The following is a 17,806-nucleotide window of genomic DNA, read 5'->3' as shown; positions in this document are numbered from 1 at the left end:
CTTATCCTGAATAAAAGTGAGAATCAACAGTTTTAATGTGCTTCAATATTTGTGTTACTCTCAAAGGATTAACAAAAGTGCATCCCGAAGAACTTTTTTTTAGCAAAATCAGGATGTTTTACAATCCCTGTGAAGTGTCTTTGCAAAATCAGTATGTTTTCCAAGGTTACTTGTAACAGTTACAACTATTAAGATGCAATTTACAATCACCAGATATCAAATAGACAAGACTGATCACTATTTCCACTTTCTAGCGATTACAAAGATAGATGCACAAGCACGGGATCAACGAACCACAAGGCTGGTACTACTGATCTGCTGGGAAATTATCACTTCTGAATGGTCTCTTGAATTTGCTTTGGACTCAAGATCGACGCGCTGATGTCAAAATTAGCTTCCTCCCATTGTTTCCGCAACTGCACATGGATTACAGGAAAGTAAAGATATACTTCTTCTGTTGAATTAGAATCTAAGGGAAGGGAAATGGGAATGAGGGAAGCTGCACATACATTCCGAAGTATGACAGATTGGCTCTCTGGGCTATATTTCCTCATTTCAACTAGCATGTTCAGTTGCTGCAGGAACAACTCAAAACATGTAATTAGCAGCTTTCATTATAAACAACACAAACATAATGAAGGTGTTGTTTCACCTGTTCTTGTAGTATTTGTTGAGCATGTAGTTTTTCAGCCATTTCTCTAGGTTCAAGCTCAGCTTCATCAATAGCCATCTCTTCCCTATCAAATAGAATGACAAAAAAGCTAAATATAAGTATTTAGCCACAGTTTACTCCAGGAAATATTGCTGCAATAGAGTAGGTGTTGCCACAAAGTATGTAACTTGTCATATGTATCTTGTTCTATGTGAAGGTTAGTCATTTAATGGGTTGATCGTCTCCTATTCTCAAATGTTATGGAAACACAAACTAATAACTGAAGCATGATTGTAACTACAAGACTAGGAAGGTCAACTCAAAATATACAAAACGAGTTAGAAACCAGGATGGTGCCCATCAGCACTATGATAGCTGATAAAGGGAAATGCTAAGCTTTATTGACTCTTAACAGTCATCTGTAGCCCTTTGTTTTCTTAAATATACCATTTCCAACTGACTTTGGACCTATATATATAGGAGTAAAGCACTTGGCAACAAACTGATAGAATTTAATCATCAAATCCTTGTCATTTTCATAAACAAGGTTGACCTTTCCTAGGCAACCAATACCAAAACTTGGATCTGACATTCAGAAATAACATGTCAGAAATCAATGATATCCACATTAAGGCAACACAGGAGTACAGTTATTTTAAAAGCAATTCTAAAATGTGAAAAAAATAAACTATATCCTTTTGCAGAAGTACAAAACTACAAATCTAGATTATTAAATTTCAGCAAGCATTACATTCTTGAATCTTGACACAAACCTAGTACTCAGCAAAATTACTTGATACAAAACAAAAAAAACAGCATAGTAAAATAGGTCTGCCTGGCTTGTTAAAGCAGGAAGAGTAAAAGGCATTAATCTTCTACAACATTTGGATCTTCGCTAATCACGATCGCATGAAAGATGTGCCTTCATGCACCGCAGGGATCCAAATATCGATTTAACCAGAGTGAAAAAAGAATCTCTCATTGAAATCTTAATGAAAATGGTAATATCTACTGAAGTCCCATCCTGAAACAAAACAATTTCTGAAGACAATTATAGAAACTATAAATATATATGATTTCTCTTTCACCATTGGCAACTTCAAAAGAATGATAGATTTTTTTTGAAAAAGTAATGATAGATTATTCATATTCCAACTTTTCACTCAACATAATCTGCCTTTTATTATTCAACACTGCTACTGCTATGTATGGTTGTGTGTTGCTACTGCTATGTATCTATATTGGTACTACCATTTTTTATCGAACATGCAGGGGGCGCTGTGCATCTTGCTACTGTTATGAGTACACCATTTTCATTCATGACCTGAAACTGGTAAAATCTGTTTAGGGAAAAAATGTAAATTGCTTTAAAAATAACATGAAAAAAATATCCCCCATTGTTATTAAGCACCAAATATTATGTCTCTTGTAGTATAAATGTTGTTGACGCCTTTGTCGGCATCAAGTACCGGCGCCGCAAGAAGCCGCAACAGCAGCGTGGCTAGATAGCCTGGCAAAGATATTCTCGGGAGGAGCTGTTAGTTAGTTTACAATTCAAGGGATTTGTTAGCTCGGTTGTTAGGAGGATTAGTAGCTAAGTTGTTAGGAGATTGGCACGTAAGCAAGCCTGCTCTATAAAGGCTTGCCGATTAGTTTGTATCAGGGCATCGAAGAATAAAGGCTCTCCTGTTCAAGGTGCGAGCTGGCTTCGTTCTCCGCCGAGGAACGTGTCCTCGCCGGCGACAAGCTGACCTCGCCCCGTCCCCGATATCCACTCCGCTCTCTTCCTCAGTCGTCCCTGCTCCTGAAATCTCCCTTGCGCACTCCTACGCGGCCTCGCCGTATCAACCTGGTATCAGAGACCAGCACGGGTGCATCGCCCGCCATGGCCGGCACCGGAGATCCTGACGGCGATCGTTTGGCCTCCGTGGACGCCAAACTGGATCGCCTCCTCGCCCAAATGACCACGATGAACAACCGCCTCGACGCCAACGACCGTCGCATCGCCCGCACCGAGAAGTTCCAGCAAGGCGACCAAGACGACGAGAAGGTGCAGGATGACGGCCTCCACTCGCCCAAACGTACCCACGGTCGGCGCCGCAGCGGCGGCGGTGGCGACGGCGGTAGTAGCGGCAACGACTCGGACGTCGGCGACGGCTTTCGTCGGGGTCGTCACGGTCTCTGTAATGACGACTGGCGGCGTCCGCGCCACCCCAAGCTCACCTTCCCACACTTCGACGGCGAGTCGGACCCGTTGCCGTGGATCAACAAGTGTGAACACTTCTTCCAGGGGTACCGCACCATGGAGGAGGAGAAGGTCTGGACCGCGATGCTGCACCTCGACGGCGTGGCGGCCGAGTGGTACTTCCAGCTGGAGCGCGACGTCGACGTGCCATCCTGGGCGCGGTTCGTGGAGTACGTCAACCTCCGGTTTGGGCCGCCCATCCGCTCCAACTCCCTCGGCGAGCTGACGAGCCTCCGCCGCTCTGGCTCGGTCGATGAGTACCAGCGCCGCTTCCTTGCCCTCCTGTGCCGTTGCACTGATCTAACCATGCAACACCAGATCGATCTGTTCACTGCAGGCCTAGGTCAACCACTCTCCTCCGACGTCGAATTGTAGCGGCCCAACAATCTCCAGATGGCCATGAGCCTAGCGCGCGCGTACGAGCGCCGCGGCCACGAGGCGGCCGCAGCCGGGGTCACTCGCACGCCGGCCCGGACATGGACGCCATCTAGTCCTGGCCACCATGCACTGGCGCTCCCCGCGCCCAGGGGCGCGGCCAAGATCGACGACCAGCCGCGTCCGCAGTTCCGCCGCCTCTCGCCGGAGGAGATCGCTGAGAAGCGGGCGAGCGGGCAGTGCTACTTCTGCCCCGAGAAATTCACCAAGGACCACAAATGCGCCGCCAAAGGCGTGTTCCTCTCGGAGATCTCTGACGAGGAGGCGTCTGCCAGCGCTGATGCAGACCTGGGCGTCTCACTCGCTGCCCTCACGGGCATCGCGACGCCGCCCGATGCCCAGTTCACCATGAAGCTCTGGGTTCGCGTCCACGGCGTCGATCTGATCGCTCTCGTCGACACCGGCTCTACGCACACCTTCATCCACGACGAGGTGGCCCGCCGCCTGGGGCTCGCTGTGACCCGGCATCCGGGGTTGACGGTCAAGGTCGCCAACGGCGACCGTGTGCCAAGCCAGGGTGTCTGTCGCGCAACACCGGTGGACATCGACGGCGTCCCCTTCGACGTCGACTGCTACACAGTCTCGCTGGATAGTTTCGACGTCATCTTGGGCGTTCAGTGGCTCTGCACCCTTGGCCCGATCACGTGGGACCTCAACAACCTCACCATGGCCATCTGGCGGGATGGCCGCAGCATCGTGTGGCGTGGTGTGGGCAGCCCTAGCCCCTGCGTCAACACCCTGGCGACTCCGCGCGACGTCCTCGACAGCTTGCTCGCCCAGTACGCCGATGTGTTCGCCACGCCACGGGGCCTTCCGCCGCAGCGCCGCCACGACCATCGGGTACATCTCCTGCCGGGCACGGCGCCGGTCGCTGTCCGGCCGTACCGCTACCCCCAGATCCTCAAGGACGAGCTGGAGCGCCAGTGCGAGGACATGCTCGCCCAGGGGATCATCCGGGAGTCTACGTCGCTGTTCTCCTCCCCGGTGCTCCTCGCCAAGAAGCCGAACGCGACGTGGCATTTCTGTGTCGATTACCGGGCTCTCAACGAGCGCACGGTAAAAGACAAGTTCCCCATCCTGGTCAGTGATGAGCTCTTCGACGAGCTCAAGGGGGCGAGGTTCTTCAGCAAGATCAACTTGCACAGTGGATACCACCAGGTGCGAATGCACCCCGGCGATGTCGAGAAGACGGCCTTCCGCACCCACCATGGCCACTTCGAGTTCTTGGTCATGGCATTCGGCTTGACGAACACGCCGTCCACCTTCCAAGCGCTGATGAATGACGTCCTCAAGACCTTTCTTCGCCGCTTTGTACTCGTGTTTTTGATGACATATTGATTTATAGTGCATCATGGGCAGAACATTTGCAGCATGTCAAGGCGGTGCTCCAGCAGCTCCAGGCGCACCAGCTGTTCGCGAAGCAATCCAAGTGCTCCTTCGGTGCTGAGTCGGTGGCCTACCTGGGCCACATTGTCACGGCTCAGGGTGTGGCCATGGACCCCAGCAAGATTGAAGCGGTCGAGGCCTGGCCGCGCCCACGGACCGTGCGGGTGCTCCACGGCTTCCTCGGGTTGACCGGCTACTACCGCAAATTCATCGCGAACTACGGCGCCGTGGCGGAGCCGCTCACGGCACTCCTCAAGTGGGAGGCGTTCCGGTGGTCCGACGACGCCGAACGCGCCTTCCTCGACCTCAAGAAGGCACTCACGTCTGCGCCGCTACTCCAGCTGCCCGACTTCTCCAAGTGGTTCATCGTCGACTGCGACGCGTTCGGGGCGGGGTTCGGTGCTGTGCTGCACTAGGGCGCCGGCGCGTTGGCATTCTTCAGCCGGGCGGTGGCGCCACAACACGCCAAGCTGCCGACCTATGAGTGCGAGCTCATCGGCTTGGTGAAGGCCGTCCGGAACTGGCGGCCGTACTTATGGGGTCGGCCGTTCACAGTCCGCACCGACCACTGGAGCCTCAAGTACATCCTCGACCAGCGCCTCACCACCATACCACAGCACACCTGGGTCTCCAAGCTGTTTGGCTATGACATCACGGTGGAGTACAGGTCGGGCAAGCAAAATGCCGCGGCAGATGCCCTGTCCCACCGCGATGAGGAGGTCCTGCCGGTTCACGCCGTGTCCATGCCGGCGTTCGCAGCATACGAGGAGCTCAAGGCGGAACTCGCCGTCCACCCCCGCGGCCGGGAGCTGTTCGACCAGCTCGCGGCAGGAATGGCTCCAGAAGGTTGGTCGGCGGCCGACGGCATGCTGCTGTTCCGTGGCAAGGTGTACGTGCCAGATGACTCCTTGTTGTGGCCACGGCTCCTTGCTGAGGCTCACGACATGGGGCATGAAGGTATGCAGAAGACCCTTCACAGGTTACGTGCCTCCTTCTACAACCCCCACATGACCAGCCGCGTCCGCAAGTTCGTCCGGGGATGCTCCATCTGCCAACGGAACAAGTCCGAGCATCTGCACCCCGCCGGCCTTCTCCAGCCTCTGCCGGTGCCACAGGAGGTCTGGAGCGATATTTCCATGGACTTCATCGAGGGGTTTCCCAAGGTCGGTGGCAAATCTGTCGTGCTCACGGTGGTGGACCGCTTCTCCAAGTTGCTCAGGCATTCTTCACCGACATCGTACGACTCCACGGGTTCCCAACGTCCATCGTCAGCGATCGTGACCCAGTTTTCCCCAGCAACTTTTGGGCCGAGCTCTTCCACCTTGCTGACGTCAAGCTGCAGATGAGCTCCGCGTTCCACCCTCAGACGGATGGGCAGTCGAAGGTGGCTAACCGTACTATCGCGATGTACCTACGGTGTTTGGCAGGTGACCGTCCACGCTCCTGGCTGCGGTGGCTTCCCTGGGCGGAGTTCTATTTCAACTCGTCCTACCAGACAGCCCTCCGTGCCACACCATTCGAGGTTGTCTACGGCCGGCCGCCCCCGCCACTCGTTCCCTACACTGCCGGGACAGCGCGCGTGGCTGCCGTTGATCGCCAGCTCCAGGACCGCGACGAGTTCCTCAGGGAGATCCGCGAGCGCCTCCTGCTCGCTCAAGACATCATGAAGGCGCAGCACAACAAGAACCGGCGTGCCGTGGAGTTCACTGTCGGCGAGTGGGTCTGGCTTCGCTTACACCACCGCGCAGCGTCCGGCATCACGTCCGGCCATCCGTCCAAGCTGTCCCAGTGGTTCTATGGGCCGTTTCAAGTCTTGGAGCGCATCGGCTCCGTCGTCTATCACCTACAGCTCCCAGCAAATGCGAAGATCCATGACGTGTTCGCGAGCGCCTCCTGCTCGCTCAAGACATCATGAAGGCGCAGCACAACAAGAACCGGCGCGCCGTGGAGTTCACTGTCGGCGAGTGGGTCTGGCTTCGCTTACACCACCGCGCAGCGTCCGGCATCACGTCCGGCCATCCGTCCAAGCTATCCCAGTGGTTCTATGGGCCGTTTCAAGTCTTGGAGCGCATCGGCTCCGTCGCCTATCGCCTACAGCTCCCAGCAAATGCGAAGATCCATGACGTGTTTCATGTTGGGCTGCTCAAGAAGTTCGAGGGGACGCCGCCATCAGCTGTGCCGGCGCTTCCGCCCCTGGTGCACAGCCGTGTTCTGCCAACCCCTGAGACAGTGCTACGCGCTTGCCTGAACCGCGGCGTCTAGCAGCTGCTGGTGCACTGGGTTGGGCGCCCTGCCGCGGACGCAACATGGGAGCTGCTGGAGGACTTTGTCAAGACTTACCCTCAGTGGCAGCTCGAGGACGAACTGTTCCTCGGGGAGGAAGGAAGTGTTGTTGACGCCTTTGTCGGCATCAAGTACCTGCGCCGCAAGAAGCCGCAACAGCAGCGTGGCTAGATCGCCTGGCAAAGATATTCTCGGGAGGAGCTGTTAGTTAGTTTACAATTCAAGGGATTTGTTAGCTCGGTTGTTAGGAGGATTAGTAGCTAAGTTGTTAGGAGATTGGCACGTAAGCAAGCCTACTCTATAAAGGCTTGCCGATTAGTTTGTATCAGGGCATCGAAGAATAAAGGCTCTCCCGTTCAGGGTGCGAGCTGGCTTCGTTCTCCGCCGAGGAACGTGTCCTCGCCGGCGACAAGCTGACCTCGCCCCGTCCCCGATATCCACTCCGCTCTCTTCTTCAGTCGTCCCTGCTCCTGAAATCTCCCTTGCGCACTCCTACACGGCCTCGCCGTATCAATAAATAGTTGAAATTTTCTTCTACCCTAGTTTACTTGAGATTGATTATTCACTTATTGCAATACTACATTGTCAAAAGAACAATACCACTGTTATTTCCATAATCCCTCAATTTACCAAATGTGCAAACGTCACCAAATGTTATATGGCATCATGATATGATATCAATAGATGTAGAAGTGATAACAGAACCAACAGTGTTGCTATTTTCACAGTTCATATCTTTTACACAAAATAAATGTGTAATCATTCTCAATCTGATCACTACTTCTCATCTGCACCATTATCATTGTAAACCACATGTCATAAATGCTACAGCCTAAAGAAACTATATTTACTAAAAACCCAAATTGGAAGGTATATGTGCTATTTGCTAGAAAATTTCGACCATGGGGCCTCAAAGAGAGGGAATGCCAAACCCATTAGGCCAGGGACGTTTCCACACATGATCTGCACCCAGGTATAAGCCCAGGTAGGTGTTCTCTAAACTTGAGGCTGTACCAAATTCGCATGCATCAATTGATGTAATAGCATCACTATTTTGATATCAATAGTTGTAGATATGACAATAGGGCTAACGATCCAGGCTGCTATTTTCACTGTTCCTCTCTTTTACAGTAGAAAAGTGCATCATTATTCTCAATTTAATCATTAATACTTCTCATTTGCATCACAATCATTATAAATCACATGTCTAAATGCTACAGCCTACAGAACCCACAGACAACAAGGTGTTCTGATCGAATGCAATTTGCATACCTACACCCATCTCGCGAAGGATCTCCTCTTGTATCTCTGTGGTCACGGCAACAGCCTCCTACAGGCACAGCAAAACACACACATATTGTAACTTGCACATAAATTTCCAATCTTTCACATGCAAATTTGTGCTAAACAAACTGCACAATCCCTACAAAATTTCCCACATTTCATAGTCCAAACTAAAATTTGGAAGTGACTTGAGAGTCGAGACAATCGAGCTGTGTGAGCGAAATGCCGTAATCAGGCAAAGAAAGATGCTTGCCAAGCACAGAACCCAACATTTCAAGAACCACCCCCAAAGAACCCCCATCCTCCCAAGGAACACCACGAGCGCTGAAGATGAGGAATGACGCCCAAATGGCACATGCACCCCACCTGCTTATCCCTGACGGCGTCGGCGATCCGCTGCTTGACCTCTGGAGCGCGGGGGTAAGGAACAAAGATTAGAGAAAATCAGATGAGCCGGGGATGGGGAGCGAACTGCAATTGGGGGAAGACCGGGACTGACCGGGGAGGGAGGTGAGGAAGGAGAAGCGGGAGAAGAGGTGGAGCAGCTGTTCCCTCGTCATCATGCTGTCGCCGCCGCCCGCCGGCGCCATGTCCGCCGGCCGCCTCCCCCTTCCTGCAGTCTGTAGTCTGTACTCTGTACTAGTCTTGTGTTGGTGGTGCTCGTGTCTTCAGATTTTCTTATTTTGTTGATTATTCTAGGTAAAAGAAGTGGCGCCCATTTAATGGGCAAAAATAAATTTGGACTATATGGGCCGTGTGCCCGTGTGGATATGGGCCACCGTTTTGGTTAACATTTGAGCTTTCGTATGCCGGTTGAGGCCCATACGATGAGTTCAAGTTCACTAAGAAATTTTTTGAGGCCTCAAAATTTTTGTGATAAAATTTGGGACGGTGCATTTCCATAATTCCGTTACAGATACGCTTCCAATCAGAAATACAAGTCCATTTCGGAGTTGGACGCAAGAATTAAGGTGAGGACATCACTAATATAATTCTTGTTGCAATATCTTCACCTACTTATAAAAAATAAACGGTTGCTATGGTACATTGACTTTTGGTACGTCATCAATCAATGACACATGAATCCTTTTATCTAGCGTCCCCTTCCCTCTATCGGGATAAAAAGCGGACCGGTACTTTGATACTGATACAACATCTATCGATGTGTTGACGTAAAATTTAGTCACACACTCGAATGCACTAGAACGCGCAACAAAATCGTCAAAACGATCAACACCAGCGAAGTCCTGGGCAGACCGGTCAAACTGGTGCAAGCATGGACGCCGCGAAAACATAAAACCTCAAGCTCGGGAGGGACCCCATCGGAGCTTGAAGATCTAGGTTTGCTCTGAGGTCGACAGGCCACTCAGATGACATAGAGACGCAAGAAGAACAATAGATGGGATTGAAAAAGTTAGGGTTTGGAGATAAAAAAAAGGTACGAGTTGTTGAATCGATTGAGATTACCCTCAATTGGCGGTGACCCTTCATATATATAGAATGGGGAGGTCTGTACCTATTAAGAGTTGAAATCCTAACAAATTCCGTGTCAAAATACAACTCCTAACTTGGATTGAGCGTTTCGGATCGGTTTGACCAGTCTCCCAACCAAGTTGACCGCCCCTGGACTGGTCTGACCAGTCAGACTAGCATGCAAATTTTTTGGAGGCATAATTTCCTCATCTGGACTACAAATTGAACATTCTACATATGAATTTTGATCGTCTCAACAAAATCTACGTGATGGTGCAGTCCAATTGAAGGTTTAGCAATGTATTCCTGACCGGTTTGACTGGTTTCCACAACCGATCTGATCGGTTTGCCCAGATTGTTCAGCAACCCTGAATTATGTCAGTTTTGGGTGTCAAACATATGCCTCCTGTTTCTTGGTAAAGCTTGCGTACCAAGAAAGATCTCTCAAAGCCCAAATCTGCACTTAAACAACGAGAGGCACCTGCGCACCAATCATGTCTCGTTTTCAAGGACGATATTGTATATCAGCCATGTCATCTTGTGTAAGTGAGACAAGTCTGAGTATATATTACCTCAGCTGCGAATCAGGTTCTTCAATGGAACTCTTCAGTTCATTTAGTAAAATAATCTGTAGCAACTAACACGAAGCGATGCCACTTTGAAGATGTAGGATTAGTCTAACCAATGAAATTCAATCCTCAACCTCGGAACGACCATGATTTGATAATAGGATGCATCAATGTAGCGGGCACCAATTGTAAATCACCAAAATGCTGACATTCTTCACACCCCTAATACTACTCAAAACAATCATACATCATGGTAGGCTAATACAAACTAGTTCTTCTAAACGACAACCTCATCTTGGGTGCCAGTTGATGTGTATCACAAATGCTTTTATGAACTTTCCTCATGGCCACTCTAGTCTGATCCAAGTCTAAACATTTGAAAAATAAATCTTCGGCGGTTCGACTATAGAGCTCATTATCAATCAAAATTTATTTAAAAGCCATACGCCAAGTATTCTTCTCTGCACCACGACCAGAATTTTTTAAATAAAAAATAAGAGGAACCCTCCAATTCTGATCTTCGGCCTTGATGATTGAATCATCTCTCGCAGCCGAATTGGTGTTATCAGCAGATTCACTGGTCAGACCGGTCTCTGGACTGGTCAGACTAGTCTGGGCGGTCAGACCGGTTGCTTCAACCGGTCGGATCGGTTCGTCTAGAACCTGAAACATGACTTTTGCTCGCATCGCCTTTCGAATGTTAAAGAATTTATTCACGACATTATAGCCAAATGCTTGCTAAGTCTGAGTGTTAGTCTGTCCATTCTCTTCCCTTGGAATATGTCTTATAAGAAACTCATCAAAGGAAGAGACAATATCAAGGCATCTATCAAGATATGCATTTAGAGAACCATTATAACATTGGCATACCTTAGATACTTGCTGCACTACCAGAAGAGAATATCCAAAGGCTTCAACGTGTTTCATGCCCATGGATTGCAAAAATTCCAAATCAAATAGAAGTGCTTCATACTCGACTTAATTATTTGTTCAATATTCTTTCAATTGGTTTGAGAACTCAAAAACAACACCATTTGGAGAAATAAGAACATCACCAATTCCCCTTCCATCTTCACAAACTGATCCATCAAAGTATATCTTCCATAGTGTGCAAGTAACATAGCCGACTTCTAAAACATGCTCATCATTAATGTATCAAATTGGCCTCCCATAGATTTCAAGGAAAAATCACAAGCAAAATCATATTCAATTAAAGCATAAGCCTTGTGTAACATATGCTTGATCACATCGGTTTGACATACTACTATGTAAGTACTAGATAGTAGATAATATATCGATTTGGTACAAGTATAATAAAGAAATAAATACCTTGTCTCCGCATCAATAAGTCGCCGGCTTATGTAGGTGATAATATGCTCCGCATCAATAATTCAGTTTCTTGAGTCAAAACAGCCCCAATAACTTTATCTCATGCCACCACATAAAGCTCGAAAGGAACCTCTCTCCTAGGTGCCTTCAGTACCAGTGGTGAAGACAAACATTTCTTAATCTTTTCAAATGCCTCTCGCCGTTTTGCCCCCCAAGCAAATTCGGTTTCATTCTTTAGTCGAAGAATAGGAGTAAGAGCATTAATATTTCATGACAAATTGGATATAAATCTTCTCAATAAATTCATCTTGCCTAGAAATTTTTTGCAAATCTTTCTTGCAAGTAAGAGGCTCAACATGCCTCATTACTAAAAGTTTGCCAATTTTCTAGCTCGAATCGAAAAAAACTTCTAATTTGACTTTATTTACTGATGTTAAATCTTTCAAACAACTCAAAATCTCAAAACAAAATATAGTCAAAACCTTAAGCATCCTTTGCAAACTAATCTATTGAATAGAAAATTTATGTGGTAAATTATCATTTGCCAATATTGTGCCCCCCAGAGCACTAAAATGTTGTTGAGCTCCATATTGTTGCGTTCTTGGTGTAGCCTCATAATCCACTAGCTCCTCATTGCTTTGTACCGTGAATGTTAGCGGCGTTTCTCCACTGCAAGGACCCGAAACGGGCATTGAGCTCCATATTGTTACTCTAAGCAGTTAGACTGGTCGGTTGTACCGGTCAGACCGGCCACTTGAGGAGGTCTGACCGGTCACACTGGCTGGTTAGCTGCTTTGACCCTCCATACTTTGCCCTGAGGGACCAAGGGTCTGCATTGGTTGAACTTTTTGTCCTTCAGCTTCTCGAACTCTTGCTCTTTCTTCTTCTAAGCACGTAGGCGCTGCAACTTCCTCTTTTGAGTACGAGTCAATTCTGGACGACACCACCTCGGTTGAAAGTAACTTGATGTTGTAGTGTAGCTGCTGGCTTCATGATCATTATCTATGATCGGCTTCTGGACAGAAGGATGGACCAATTTACCAAAAACTATCGGTCTTGCGTCTGCATGATTGACATCCACCTTGATATTACCGATCTGCACAAAAGCATTAGAGGCAAAATCAAAATCCAGAGAAAATGGAGGATGCGCATCCACTCACCTGGGGCCCGCGCCACCGCAAGGGAGGGGAGGGGGTGGCGCTGCAAGGAGCCATGATGGCGGGAGCAGCTACACCTTGGTGCTTTGGGAGCCGCACCTCAAGGTCCCCCAAGTGGGCGCCTGCCTTCTGAGCCTCGGCCTGTGCCACGGCGGCCCACCAGGGCCGTGCCCGCCCGGACAGCGCCTGGACGGGTGTGGCCGCGAACACCCCGGCGCCCTCGCCATGCCAGGTCCTAAAGAGAGATGAGGGAGAATGTGGGACCGTGAGAGAGAGAGGATTAAGGAGAAGAGTAAAGGCTGTGCGGCTGGAAGGAGATAAGAGGAAAGATCGTGCGGCTGGAAGGAGATAAGTGGAAAGGCTGTGAGGGAGAGGTTGTGCAGCTGAAAGGCCGTGGCTGCGACCCCCCTTGCAGATCAATGACGTGGATGCAATTTTTAGGTGCAAATCGATGGTGTGAACCACAGGCGGACCGTTCGTCATAAACGGGCGGACAGTTCGTCATTTAAAAAGTTCGGAGGTCCGAATTGTTTGGACGTGCAGGCATTCGGACTTCCGAACTTTTTGAACGGTGAACAGTCTGTCTTAGGCCTTAGGTTACTGGACGGTCCGTTAAAAATACTGAAAAATCATTTAATTCAAAAAAATAGCAAAACACTTCAAAAAAAATATGAATTTTTTACAAGAAACTTATTGCGTCCCGTATAATTTAGGAAAAATACCAAAATCTAATTTGAGTGTCCCTCAAAATGGATTAGTTGGGGCGGGTGGGGCCCCACCCGCCCCTACAATTAGTTTTCAATTTATTTTGAAAAATTGTTTAATTCATTAGAATAGCAAAATACTTCAAAAAATGTGAAATTTTTGTCATAAGCCTATTATGACATGTAGATTTTAACAAAAAAATATCAAAACTATATTTTTGGGTATATAATGGTTAAGAGTGTGAAACCATAATATATGACTCACTCACTCTACTCTCTCATATAACTCATGACTCACTTTGTGGTTGCACACTCATAATTACTATGTACAGCGAAATATACTTTTACTATTTTTTCTAGTTCTATAGATCACAATAGACTTATGGTATAAATTTCACTTTTTTTATATTTTTTGCTATTTTTTTTGAATTAAACAGATTTCTGCAATAAATTTTAAAATTATTTGTAGGGGCGGGTGATGGGTTGACCCGCCCTTAAAAATGGTATTTCCAGGGGCAGACCTCACCCTCACCCGCCCCTACAAATAATTTTCAATTTTATTCCAAAAATTTACTTCATTCAAAAAATTGCACCATGGATGGTCCGGCCATAGCTGGCGGACGGTTCACGGGTTCGGATGTCCGAACTTCACTACATTCTACAGTGTAAAGACATTCGGACGTCCGAACCTTCTGCAGTGAGGTTCGGATGTCCGAACCAACCAGCAATGGTCCGCCCACTTAGGCCGGACCGTTCGCCGTGCTGTTTTTGCATTTTAAGGGCGGGTCTGTTGCTACAGTAATTCCGCTCCATTTGTAGCAACGTGTCAAATCTAGAGTAAATTTTGTCACCGGTCCCTAAATTTGTACCACTGTGTCATTCTGGTCCAAAAACTTGTAAATCGACCGTTCAGATTCTTAAACTTGTTCGGCTGTGTCATCCTAGTCCTTAAACTTGCAAACCACCCGTTTAGGTCCTCAAACTTGTTAAGATGTGTAATCCCGAGCCTTAGACTTAGTTTTTAGTCTCATCTGAGTCAAAACAGGATGATCCAATAAACTTTATATCAAAAAATAATTCATGACCATTACATATAAAATCTAATGAAGACAACTTTATATTAAAATTGTAGCTTTCGACGCGATCTACAATTTTATAGTTGAAATGTTTTTAATTAAAAATGTTAAGGATCCCAAAATATTATTATATATATATAAATTTTGAAATTTCAAATTTAAAATTAAATTTTAGGACAAAAATGACTTTACATAAAAAAAATTCAACTACAAAGTTGTAGATTGCGTCGAGGGCTACAATTTGGATCTAAATTTTGTCTTCATTTGAGTTTATATGAAAAAGTTATAAATTATTTTTACATAAAATTTTTAGATCGACCTGTTTTGATATAAATGAGACTCAAACCAATTTTAGGGATCGAGATGACATAGATCAACTATTCTAAGGACTTAAACGGGTGATTTGCAAGTTTAGGGACCAGAATGACACAACCGAACAAGTTTAGGGACTAAGATGACACAAATGAATAAGTTTGAGGACCTAAATAGGAATTTGCGAGTTTAGGGAGCGGGATGATACAACAGTGCAAGTTTAGGGACTGGTGATGTACTTTACTCTTGATCCGCCCCTAAAAAAATTCGAGGTGTTGGTACAAATCTTTTTGTAGTAGTGCCATGCTTACTGTGGCATATCTAGTTTACTACTACAAGTGGAATGGTTAAGCAAGAAACACTCTCAAGCTACGTTGTCCATCCCAATCAGCGTGAGACGAAAGCGGATGGATCATAGGAACAACATCATGATGCGTATCTCCGGCAAATCTTTGACTTGTAGAACATGAAAACGACAAGCTCCAGGACCAGCTAGCAGGGCTTCAATTATCGCGTTGACAGTTTGACACTGCTCGAGCTTATCAAGCAGCTAGCTTAGCTTCATTATATATATATTTTTTTTTAAAAAAGCAGCAAGCTGCAACACCATCAGTTGTGGTGTTGAAATTTAATAGAGTAATGCCTTTACCACCACTAACTAGTGGATTAAGTTGTTGTGTGGTGATGGTGATCATGAACCGGAGCAGCACTAAACTTACAAGCCAAGAAACCAACTGCTCCAAAGCTGGATAAAGATCAGCATCAGCCAGAGCCCGACCGGACTTTCGGTGAAATTATTTGTAAGTTTAATTTATTTGCTGGGTCAGTTCCGGTAAATTACTGCCATGGAGAAAGTGAGATGCTACTTTGTTTACCGTATCACAACTAGGGCTGGTGTGAAATGAATATGAACAATTAATCAGTTCTAGCGTATGTCACCAGCCGAATATGAATCCGCTCATACGCGCGCGCAGAGAACCACACACACATATCGCCTTGTTCGGCTGGCGGATTCAGCCGGATTCAGCCAGCCACAACAGTATTTTTCTCTCACGCAAAATCAGCCCAGCCACCAGCCAACCAGCCAGCCAACAGTATTTTCCTCTCACGCGAAATCAGCCAGCCATCCAGCCAGCCAGCCGAACAAGGCAATAGTGGCGACATGATGAATACCGAAAAGATTCCAAGCCTGGTGGTACATGAGAGCAGAAATGAATACAGAACTGAGACAGAGCTTTCGTTGCGCATCAGATAAGAGTAAGGAAGGTAAGGAGAGTAAGCAAGAGGTTTGTCTTATAATCAAAGGTAAACACTCTTTGAAAGAGCATGTTCGATGAACTAATTAAGGTGTGCATTATACATTTATACATAAGCAATAATGCCATCATCATCATGGCGTGATGACCTGCAATATAAGAAGCTTAATTCAATTTAATCTAATTCACGACATCAAATTAGTAACTAGATGTTCATCACATATCCTGGATGTGACTCAAAAGCCAATGAATTAATTAGCAACACTGGTTGGGAGAAAATAATTAGTTGTTCAAAGAATAACAGATTTTAAAGTACGAGCATTATTTTGAAGGCATATGTGCCATCTGGTATTGTTCCTTTTTGTGTTGTCTTCCAGAAAGGAGGAACAAATGCTGCTGCTCTCTTGCTTCAGTTAAGGAAGAAACAATGAAAAGTCCAACTCACCCTGCATATTTCAGTACTCCCTCCGTTCTAAATTATAAGTCATTCCAAAAATCTTGGAGGGTCAAACCATCTCAAAGTTTGACCAAAATTATAGAGAGAAACACAAAGATTTATGATATCAAATAGGTATACTATGAAAATATAGCTAACAAAGAATCTCATGATACTTAATTGGTATCATAAATGTTATTATCTTGTTATATAAATTTAGTCAAAATTGAAAAACTTTGACTCTCCAAGATTCTTTGAATGACTTATAATTTGGAACGGATGGAGTAGTTATTAAGAACTTGGACATGAAGCGAGTACCACTAGTACAAGCCGTGGACAAGAAGGTTGGCCATGTGATGACAACGTACATCGTTGCATGGCCAAATGTCCATAACGAGTTGTTGGATTCCAAACGCCAATCATCCATTTGAGTTGACCAATAAATTTCTAGACCCCAATAAAGACTAAAATGTTAGACTTGACCAATCAGAAGAGTGCAGATGAAGGAAAATCATGGGTGGTAACGGGATGAACAAGATATATAGGTTAATTATTAGTATCATACCCCTCCATTCTCGTTTGGAATTATATTGTTTCTTAAAAGATGTATGCATATAAAAAAAACCCAAATATGCTCTCAAAAGGACCACAACATATGTTGTATACCACCTCTTCTTTAACCAACTTTGTTGTTAAATATCTCATCTCAATTCAATTCTCAGCTGCTGTCAGTATTTTGGTAAGAAACTATGCTCCATGAATTATTCAAATTATGTAATTGACGTAGTGGACTGTATTGCATCAAATCTTCATTTTCAATAAAATACTATGAACTCTATCAATGCTAAGTGTAGAACTAAGTTCTCAGTAAAATAGATACCAGCAATATGTAATATGTCGTACTGTCAAATTTTCATGAACAATCACCATTTAGGATATACGATAAAAGAAAATTAATAAACATTTCACATATCAAAATTAAAGGACCTTGTATCTAGTTCCTATTGGACAAAAATACACTAGATCCTAGCTAAATTTCAGTAAACTGCAATCGTTATCCTTTTTACTCATCAAACTTTCCTTCCATAATTTACAATTTTAATTTATGGATGACCAAACATGAAAATATTATCATGCAGTTTGAGTGAAAATGTGGGGATGGATACATCACTACATGAGATCTCATGCTTAGATTAACCATTTGTTATT

General features: G+C 46.1%; 1 protein-coding gene across 1 annotated transcript; it reads right to left on the bottom strand.

Moving 5' to 3' along the window:
• Positions 1–93: 93 nt before the first annotated feature.
• On the bottom strand, positions 94–8,968 carry LOC120685299. Its single transcript, XM_039967133.1, has 7 exons — positions 8,785–8,968; positions 8,652–8,692; positions 8,274–8,331; positions 1,144–1,237; positions 653–737; positions 510–575; positions 94–416 (listed from the first exon to the last, which is right to left on the bottom strand). The coding sequence occupies exons 1-7, from the start codon at positions 8,873–8,875 to the stop codon at positions 330–332; spliced, it is 522 nt and encodes a 173-aa protein (XP_039823067.1). The 5' UTR covers positions 8,876–8,968; the 3' UTR covers positions 94–329.
• Between the last annotated feature and the right edge of the window lie 8,838 nt (positions 8,969–17,806).

The sequence above is a fragment of the Panicum virgatum genome, chromosome 8N (genome assembly GCF_016808335.1).
Source record: "Panicum virgatum strain AP13 chromosome 8N, P.virgatum_v5, whole genome shotgun sequence".
Classification (NCBI taxonomy): Eukaryota; Viridiplantae; Streptophyta; class Magnoliopsida; order Poales; family Poaceae; genus Panicum; species Panicum virgatum.
This window is presented reverse-complemented; position numbering and strand designations above follow the sequence as displayed.

Bases quoted from the DNA above. Each gene is read 5' to 3' on its own strand.
- LOC120685299 (XM_039967133.1), bottom strand. From the start codon at position 8,875: ATGGCGCCGGCGGGCGGCGGCGACAGCATGATGACGAGGGAACAGCTG. The intron at 8,332-8,651 runs GTGGGGTGCATG...CTGTGCCTGTAG, and splicing joins ACGCCGTCAGGGATAAGCAG to GAGGCTGTTGCCGTGACCAC. The intron at 576-652 runs GTGAAACAACAC...TTGTTCCTGCAG, and splicing joins AACAAATACTACAAGAACAG to CAACTGAACATGCTAGTTGA.